The sequence below is a fragment of the Cupressus sempervirens genome, chromosome 11 (genome assembly GCF_028749045.1).
Source record: "Cupressus sempervirens isolate cs-2001-9-10 chromosome 11, ASM2874904v1, whole genome shotgun sequence".
NCBI classification, from domain to species: domain Eukaryota; kingdom Viridiplantae; phylum Streptophyta; class Pinopsida; order Cupressales; family Cupressaceae; genus Cupressus; species Cupressus sempervirens.
Window position 1 is genome coordinate 569,876,723 of NC_143128.1, and position 10,537 is coordinate 569,887,259.

Genomic DNA, 10,537 nt, shown 5'->3' on the forward strand with positions numbered 1-10,537 from the left:
AAAATGTGTCTTCACACGCATATTCCGAGTGAAACAAACAGTTTTAGTAAAATCTCAAAAATCGGAATGAAGATATACAAAACCTTGATTTGGCTAAATCAAAATTTGTAGAAATCCGGGTTTTTAAAATTCCACGAACCAAATGAACCCTTAGAAAATTGGTAGCTTGTGCTCGCAATGAATTTGGAGTCTCAAATGTATGAAGATTGCTTTGAACATTGGCATAGGAGGAATGACAAAACCTGTGAACTGTTTGACAAAATCCCATATCAGAATGTGATCATTGTAATTGAAGAATATGTACACAATTGACCAGATAAAACTCACTGAATATAGTGGCCGAAAAGATATGAAACAGAATAGGCATGCAAACTATTTGACGAAATGCCCTCACTTGTTTAAAGTAGATTTGCCAAAACATTTTGAAGAGTCCAAAAAAATGTATGATGCTCATCTTAGTTCATGACTACCAGTATGCGTTGAAGCCGGCTGGTGGTGGAATGATCAGAGATTCTAAGCTGTCAGTTGTTTTCATGAGTATATTTGTGGTCATGGTTATGATTAGTGTCTTTAGTTTGAAACAAAACTACAAGATGCGGCTGAATAGAGAAACAGATGTCCATAGAGGTTGAATTGCTAAAGCAGAACCTTAATATGTTCTTCTTCTTCAAAGTGCAACGTTGAGAAAGTACTTATTTGAGGAAGTGCGAGACTTGAAGACACCGAAAGTAATCGAGTGAAGGATTAGCGGGAAAACCATGAAGTATTCACAATTATTGCAGGTGGAGCAGCAACTAGTGATCTTCAACAGGTTGATTGTTAGTTTCTTCTTGATTCTTTTATTGTCAGGATTCATTCAGAGACAGAGGATTCAGAGATAGAGAAGATAGAGAATCAAGGATGGTGAAACTATGATGAAGTTTATTGTAGTCTAAGTCACTCTAGAGGATTGCAGCATTTCAGCATATCAATAGGAGTTAGAAGAGATCCAAGACAAATATTTCATAGTCAAACTTAGGATGGACAATGCGTTCATTCTTAATTATAATTCTATGGCAGCAATACCTGATGCCTACAAGACTTTTCTTGATAGATTGATTCTAACACTTAGAACATAGGTTAATTTTTGCAAGTTTAATTAACCTCGCTTCACTTATTTGGGAGGTAGTTATTAACCACAGAGGAGTAGTTCTTAACCTTAATGTTTATATAAGGAATCATTTTGACTTTGTAAAGGGACTTTTTGGATTTTAGAATTAGAGAACACTTATGTTGGAGTTTTAGTAGCAAGACAATTTTTGGAAAGTGTGTGCAGATCTTGTTCTTTGAATTAGAAATTTCTTTTATGTTCTTGGTGCAAGGAAATAAAAGAAAACACATTTTGGGTTCTCTTTTTACAAATCTGAAATGTCAAGTGTTGATTCTTTTTTATAATAGGTGTTTTCACAGTATTGTGCAAATGTTCATGAATTATCGAATTGGCATTGTGCTGATGGTAGCCTTCAAGTGTAGCTCTTATTTGCTCTTATTAGTGGTTAAGGTTAAACTAAGAAAGCTTTGAATTCGTTTGGTACATTCGTTGTCAATAGCTTTCTCTCTATCTTTTAAAGTTTTAATTCATTTATGTTGAAAAATCAAATACATTCACAATACGATAGAGCTGCCCCTCTCAAACGTAGAGGAAGATTGTAATTTGGTAGTGATCGGTTGCAATCTCTCCAACTGTTCGTAGAGTTGTCACTACAATAACAAATCTATTTACCAACAACACAATACCAATTCATTAACTACTATTCAAACCCTCAAAATCAGTCAAATTCATATCCAAAGACCTTTTCAATATCTACTAAACACGTCTTTATTTTCTCGAAACATTTCTGAGATTCAATGATTACCAACACTCAACTATCAGTTATTTGTCTTAAGTTTCATACATAAAATATTTAAAACCATTTTTCCTATATAGATAATACATTGCAGGGATGCACTCTTTTGTAGTGCCTGCCCCTAGATCGCATTTCTGTTATCATTGTCAAATTCTTTTAGGTTGATTTTATGCATTGATTAGTTTAGAGATATTGGATTTACAATATTATGATATTATTTCATGTTTTGGATTACATATATACTTGTTGATTTCATTTCACATGACGTTAGTGATGTCTTTAATGATGATTATGTTGTATTGATAGAGATGCATTATTATATGTACGAATTTGATGTTAGACTTGTGATTTTTATGATACTTACCCCATACTTGCATGTGTATGGTGTGTGTGTTTATTTTATCTTTCTGTCTGACATGTTTGATGTGGCTAAGGGAGGGAGTCGTAGTCACCTGCTAGTTGGGATCTACACGATGAACCACTCCCCGCCATTGTCTGTTTAGTTTAGATATATTATATACATGTACATGCTCGTCTTTTATGCAGGATGTAGGTACCGGGCATTGACTTCCCTAAATTGCCAGGATGAGCGTGCCCTATTACAAATACTCAAATGGTGAGAATGGGAAGATAATGATCAGGTCCAATCCTAGCCATAAGCCTATAATACTTGTCCTGCAAGGAGGACTCGTAACAGACTGTCTACCCTTTTTAAACCCGTGAGTATTTTATGCGTATGTTGTTTTGTGAGTCTTTGATGTATTTTCTATTAATTAAGTCTAATTAATAGATTAAATTAATAATTTAATTTAATGGAGAATTATTATGATATTATGAATATTTAATTATATTTAATTAATTAAGAAATTAATTAAATATAAAGAATTGAATTGGAGGATAAAAGTTTTAAGATTAAATTTAGAACATGATAATATTAATTTAATTTAATAATAATATATTTAGAGTTCATTTTTAAATAAATGCTAAATATTATTGTTATTTAAGTTAATAAATATTTATCAAATTAAACGTTCAAAATATATTAAAAAGGAAAAGATATTAATTTATGAAAAAGATTTAAGTTCACATGAATGAGTTTTAAATATAAGAGATTAATTTAAAAGATTAAAAAACATGTGAACTTAATAAAGATATTCTAAGAAAGTGTGCATGAGATTTTAAAAGGTTATTAAATTTATTAAAGTAAAGTAAAGTGGAAAGTTAAATAAAGTAATTTAACAATTCACGTAAAGTGCATGAAGGATTAATAAAAGAATATTTTATTTTAAAAAGGAAATTAATTGTGCATGAATGAAGTAATTAAATAAGAGAGAATTAAATATTGGAGATAAAAGTTAAAGTTTAGATTTAGAACGTGATTATATTTATTTAATTTAATAATAATATATTTAGAGTGCATTTTTAAATAAATGCTAAATATTATTGTTATTTAAGTTAATAAATATTTTAGCAATTAAGTTTCTAAAAAAATGAAATTAAAAGTGAAAAGATATTTAATTATTAATAAAGATATTTAATCACATTAAGTACGCATGAGATTTATAAGTTATAAATTGATTAAAATAGAAGTCAAGTGGCTAGTTAAATAAAGTAATTTAACAGTTCACTTAAAGTGCATGAAGGAAAAATAAAATAATATTTTAATTAAAAGCGAATTAATTGTGCATGAAGAATTAATTAAATAAAGTAATTATTATTTTAGAGTTGTGGGGACAGAAGCCCTAAAAGGTAATTAGATTCTATATTAGAGGATTTTGGGTCATTATTGCACACACAGGTTTTCAGGGAACACACTTTTGGAAAGGGGAGCAAAGAAATCTTTGGAAGCTTGGAAGGGTTCGGATTAGCAAGGGTTTCACCAAATTGTTAGCATCAGATCAAGGTAGGGTTTGTGAACCATTCTAGAAACACTTTCGGATCTTTGTCTTCTTCGTGCTTGTTGGAAATTGCTTTCTCAAATTTTATTGAATGAATCTTGCTACCTTTCTTCTGAATCTTTTGCGATTTGATTTCTTCTGGGAATCGGGATTGAAAAAAACTATTTAGAAAACCTTGTTTTACTTCTGAAAGAAATTTAGTATTAAATTGAAATTTGGGTTTTGAATTAAGGATTATCAAGTAAGTGATAAATTATTACCCATGCCTTGAGTGCTTGTATAGACTAAGGATGGGAATGAGATGAGTACCTCATCTTCTTGAGAGGGCTTTCTAGTTTTCCATATGTGTGATGTTGAGGGTCCGGGGTTCAAAATAACCAGTCTTGGGTAACTCAATGCTTGAGGGTCCGGGGTCTATTAAGAGATCAGTCCAGGGTAACTCAAGCAGCCATATGATGACACTCCCTAGTATGTAGCCTAAGTCTCCTCTGTAGTTTTTGTGTATCTCTGGTGGTGTACTTATTGTTGGATGTGGTGTACTTATTGTTGGTGGTGTATCTATTGTTGGATGTGTTTATTGTGGTTACTTACTTTCATTGATGATGATTGGTGTTTCATTATGTTGTACTTTTGACATGTGGTTTTTGACTTGAGGAGGATTATCTTTTGTTGACTTTATCTTGTGATCTTGGTATTTGGTTTATACTTGGTTTGTGTATGATGTTTGGTTATGTGATGTCAGTATTGGATTGAGTGTTCTTTCTTTCTGGTTTATTTTATCTTCTTAAGTAGTATGTGTTACCTTTGAGATAGTTTTGGCTAGTAGGTATTCCATGCCTAGGAGTGTTTTATGTTTGATAGCCATTTGTGGATCGTTCATTATCTTCCCTGCACGGTGGGAGTGGAAGCCTGACTAGGTAACCACGCGGTCGGGAGGTAGTGCCTTCTTACCATTTGGGTTCCCCTTCACATTGCCAGCTGTTGGATGTTCGTTGTAGAAGATGTACCTTTATCATTCTTACTTCTTATCTCAGAGACTTCTTTTCAGATGAAGTATATATGTTATCATGTATTCTGTTGTATAGTATCTATTTTCACATACCCTGCGACATGTGCAGTGGATGTTATTTAGTGGATGTGCTTTCATTGTATGGTTTATACTTATGCATTTGCTTATGCGATTTATGTATCTGTTATTTCTTTATGATCTTGAGACATTATACTTGGAACTTAAACTAATTAATTTAAAATCATTAAATGTGACTCAACGTAAAGGAACTCTTGAGGAATTGAAACTGTATCTATATTTGCATATGTGTATTTGATGTATATGTTCATATTGCTTCCACATTAATGTTATCTTGATGTTGTTTAAACTTTAAAAAAAGAAATAGTTCAGTAAACATTGTAACATGTTAGGTTTATTTCTCTTGGGTTCCCGAGCGGGGCGTTACATCTTTCTCATACATGTAGACTCAATATTTTTACAATATTTACAATCTATGTAGTAATCTATAAATTCTTCTATGCACTCTTTCTCATACATTTTGCGTCATTATTTTTACAATATTTACAATCTATGTAGGTAATCTATAAGTTCTTCTTTAGTAGTAGCTTATGACTAAGAAACTATTTCTCTTTAGTATAGAGCAATCGTAATACTAATTTTACAGCAGTCAGATTCTAAAATGGTATATTTGTTGATTCTCAACTCCCAAATTTTTAAAATTGCCATCCTTCCTCCTCTTAAAAAACTTTCCCCAATTGAATTCCCTGTACTTGGAAGGATTCTCCTCACTCACCAACTCTTCCAGAGGTTTCATCATCACATGGTGGGAAGGTCTCAGGAAAAATGGAATGGACAGACGTCTTCGGCTATCATTAACAACCACTCTATGCTCAACACTCTCATACCTGTCATTGCTCCACACCTGCCATTGCATTCAAGATATCAATGTGTTGAACAAATGACCTATGTTTTATTCATAACCTAACTTCCAAAATAGTAAAGAAGCAATCACCTGAATGCAATCTCCAACATTGACAACAAAGGAGTTGGGCAGGGGCTGAGCGGGCAGCCACTGACCGTTGTCCTTGCGCTTCACCTGAAGTCCACCCACCTCATCCTGGTAAAGAAGTGTGACGACGCCGCCATCCTTGTGCCTGCCCAAGCCCAATGCAAGCTCTGGGGTAGGGCATTCAGGGTAACTATTCAGCCGCACGTTGCTTATATCATTTTGGAAATATTCATTCAAGCGATTTTCAGGTAAGCCAAGGCTCCGTGCTATTAACTCTAGCAACCTGAAGGACAACTCCCTTGCAGCCGCTACATAAGCCAAGCAAGCTTCTCTGTAACAGTTTTTAGTAAACAAAACTCAAATACAGAATTGTGAAGCTGAAACCTATATTTGTAACAGTAGCCCAAAAAAACATATAAAGAAAGAAAGAATGGCGCTGTCTAATAATTAGGCCAATCAATATGGAGAAGAGTAATGAATGAAGAGAAACATTGTGTTTGAGTATGAATAGGGAGAAGAGTGCTTGCTTATTTGAAGTAAAATAAACATATCTAAGTTTTTTTTGTGTAAAATAAGTTGAGATATCTAATTTCAAGATATCTGAAATTTATAGTTAAGATATCTAATTTCAACATATTTAACAAATCTAATTAAAATTTTTCTATCTAGAATCATGTTACCATTAGCATTAGGTCAATCAATAGGGAGAAGAGTAATGAATGAAAATAATTTGCTTGATTATTTGCAGTGCCAACAAAAATCTCTAGATTGCTGAGTTATGGTAGATCTGTAGATTACTGAGTTATGGTAGATTGTAATGGAAATTTCCTATAGAAATTTATAGGTTTCTAACATAAAAAGGATTAAAAGCACTTTGAGTTATTATTCTTCCTAATTGTATAATATTGCAGTTGTCATGAAAAAATTATATTTGAGTGATAATCAATTCACCATTGTTAATCACAACAAATATTGACTATTTTCTTTCTTAATACTAATCATTCGTGTATTGAGGTAAGATGAAAATCACTTAAAAGAAGTTTAGAAAAATTTAAAAGAACGTGAAACAGTTGCAGTCATTTGTTTCGGAATATTTTTTACCTTAAAATAATTTAATCTTCTAAAAATGATATCTCTTGACTTATTTTACTTATATTTAAAAAAAAATATAGGTATGCTAGTTAGGTCAATAAGAAGAAAAGTAATAGATGAAAAGAATTAAAAGAAACATCATCTTTGAAAATTCTAGCTAGCTATTGTTCTTTTTTGCTAGGACTTTCTTGTTAACACTTGAGACATTGAAATTGAAAGACATATTTAATGATATAGATTTTAAGTGAAATTTATTGATTTATTTTTTATTGCTAATGGTTTATAATAGAATATCTTAAGAGATTGAGTGAAACCTTCAAAAGGTAAAGTATTATGGTATAGAATTCATTTAGCTTATGAATTGATAATTAGAAGATATTTTTCACACCAATTCAAACTGTCATATTGTTTCAAGTCAACTTGTATTTTGTTCCACTCAAATTCATTAGATTACTACTCATCCAACATAGATAATTCTTAAGAACCACTATTCATAGAATATAATTAAATTAAAAGCTAAACTAGACTTATGAAACATAAATAGAAATAAATATATTTTCTTTAATCAGTTAAAAAGATTTAAAAAAAAAATATTATAACATTCGGAACCCTATCAAAGTAGATAACCTAATTTAGAGATAACCTAATTTAGAGGAAACATAAGGCCCAATTTATAGACAGCGTGCTCCATAGACTCTCCACTATATTTGAATTCTGACCTAAGTACAGGAGAGTACAATTCTACACTATATTTGAATTCTAACCTAAGTATAAGAGAGTACAAAATTCTAAATTTCGTATCTAAAAGAGAGTCCAATAATTCAATAAAATGTAATTAACTATTGATCTAAGATAATAAAATAAAATTTGGTACCCTAAAAATACTGATTATTGTTTGTGAGCAGTAGTTTATTCATTGCTGCACTGTTGCTAGTTCAATCAGTCTACTGTGATATACTTTGTTCCAATAATAATTTCAACTATATAAACTATAACCCTAATAATAAAATTTTCATATCTCACAAAAACTTTTGAATTAAAACAAATAAAAAATGCTAAAACACCTGAATTCTGGGTGCTCATCCGGCCAGCGGTTTGTGAAGATCTCCGTAGCAGTATCAGTCGGATCAATAGAAGTGGGCAGCCGGATTTCTTCCCGTGGCACAAAATCGAAGACCTCTTTCCAATCCCTCACATTTTTTGTGAGCTCGGAATCAAAGTAACCAAAGGGGTTTTCAGCATCCCTGGAAACTCTTCTCTTTTCTTCGAGAGGCAGCGAGAAGAAATCTGCTGCGGCAGATTTGAGGCGTTGAAGAAGATGATCAGGAAAACCATGATTGACGAGGTGGAAGAAACTCCACTCTCTGCACGCCTTCTCCACATCCTCTGGAGAGCTATTTTCCAAGTCTATAATGGGGATATTATTGTTGTTGACATCATCATCTTCAAGGGATGTTGAGAAATGCTTGGGACGATGCTCTTCGCTCTGGATAAAACTCTCCTCGAACTTGAGAGCTCCCATAGTTATTTCTTGTTTTCTCTGTGTGGTGCTTTGATTCGGTTTGCATCTGTTGAGATAAAAAGAGAGAATAGTTGTGTAGGTCTTTGATATATTGAACATAGACAAGGTATGGAGGTTATGACGTAATAGCTGACATCCAACCAAGTGTCGATTGTTTGGGATCTGATTCCTTGGACAAGAGGTCAGGTTCATGTAAGTACCTTTCATTTCATGGCGTGGCCGAATTGATAGCCTGACAATCAAAATAATCATTCAATTTAGGTATTGCTGAAATGTTAATATCATTATTATTTTATTTATCACGTGTTTATCTTTTCTATCCTTATTTGATATTTTCGATCAACATCAATCTCCCCACTGTGATATTTCCAATCAGCAGTATCTTGCCCGATACATCATTCAAGATGTAATCGAATGGATAAAGAGAGATGCCGAGGTTGTGAGGGAGGGGGCAGATCAAGGGGTCAAATATTGTATGCGGATAGTTACAGTTAAAGATGGGTTGGATGGATAAGGCAGAGACGTGAGGTTATGTGGGAGGAGGGTAAGGTTAAGAAATCATATACATTATGTGAATAACAATGGATAAGTATGGATAGGAAGGATGAAGCAATATGAATAGTTCGGGTTATCAAAATAATAAGATTTTTAGATTAAAATTGATATAGGTCATGTCATGTATTTTTTCATTATGAAAATTTTAATTATTGTGATCATAAATATATAAATAAATAAGAGGTATTTTCTAGGGTTCAATTATGTATATTTTGAGTCAAATTTATTGACTTTGATGGTACATGAGTAATGGTTCACATGGGTCAATGAGTTTGATTCAACATCTGCTCAATTGAATTTCGATAGCAATATCACGATTGTAATAACTATGTCAAAGTCATAAGGAGGACAAAAGCCAAAAGTAAAGAGTCTACCAAGGAGGATATATAGGTGGTTATCGACAAGATTAAAGAAATTAAGAACAAGCTGGTCATGGAACCAACGTAACACTGTTAGTTCAGATTGTTTCTGTCTACAAATTTCCCCCCACTTTGTGCTTCAGTTTCAATGGCGAGATTTATAGGGCCAGTTCTTGTTTTGGCGCTAGTTGTTTTTGTGTTGTGGTGCTCGTTATTTTACAACACGAATGGACTATGGATCTTTTTTTAATATTTGTTGTAACAACTTTAGAGGTTTTCGATCCCCTGTAAAAAACTTGTTCTAACCCTTAATCTAAAACCATGTAAAACTCACACCTATTTCAATTGGTGGTACTACTTTCGTAGTCACTTTATGATTACCAAAATCTTGGGAAAATGTACACAAAACTTTAATTGGTGGTGTTAGTTTTGTTGTCAACTATTGCTGCCATTATAGAGATGAGCATGGAGGGGACCCAAATCCCTTGAAAGTTCAAAGTCTCCTTCGCATGATTTTTAGCTCTTCCTAGACCCTAGCGAAAGAATTCCTAAGCTTCAAAGTGGGTTTGATTGTACAAAAATCTCCCAAGAGACTAGAAGATTGTGGCAAAAATTATCATACAGTTTGTGACCATTTCAAGGGGAAACACGCACATTTTTACTCCCACCCATTTCCTATGTTAAATAACTTCTGAAGGAATGTTAAATTCTACTTTTCATTCTGGATATTTTCTTCTCTTTTGCTTTCTATATAGATAAGGCTAAAGTCAAAGGTAGAGCCCTACTTCATGAGGGCTTGATGTTAGGCTCTATGATTTCATTACAATTTGACTCCCTAGGATGGGTTGTCCCCTACCCTTTCTATTAAGCTTAATATCTTGGTGTTCACCCCTACTTTGTCCACTTCTAAACCCTTTTTATCTCCTCAAAATGTGCCCACTATTTTTGGCACGAGAGTTAACCCCTCTAATAAATCCAAATTTAAAAATGCTACCTAGCAAGAGGAGGCGTAGAAGTGTTAGATTACTCAACTTTGACTTCTATAGAGTCTTCTTGGTCCTTGATAATTCTACCCCCAACTCAGTCTCCAATACAGCCTTAACCTCCTCCTTCCTTCCCTCCCCTAAAACCCAACTTAGCTATCCTGGAGACCCTTAAATGCTTAGGTCTTCCTCCCCTGCCTTGCTTCCAAAGTCTTCACAAGGAG

General features: G+C 33.1%; 1 protein-coding gene across 1 annotated transcript; it reads right to left on the minus strand.

Annotated features, from left to right (window-relative positions):
• Positions 1 to 1,940: 1,940 nt before the first annotated feature.
• On the minus strand, positions 1,941 to 8,470 carry LOC149530910 (fe(II)/2-oxoglutarate-dependent dioxygenase 4-like). Its single transcript, XM_089810770.1, has 4 exons — positions 7,959 to 8,470; positions 5,806 to 6,133; positions 5,239 to 5,715; positions 1,941 to 1,987 (listed from the first exon to the last, which is right to left on the minus strand). The coding sequence occupies exons 1-3, from the start codon at positions 8,414 to 8,416 to the stop codon at positions 5,461 to 5,463; spliced, it is 1,041 nt and encodes a 346-aa protein (XP_089666896.1). The 5' UTR covers positions 8,417 to 8,470; the 3' UTR covers positions 1,941 to 1,987; positions 5,239 to 5,460.
• Positions 8,471 to 10,537: the final 2,067 nt, after the last annotated feature.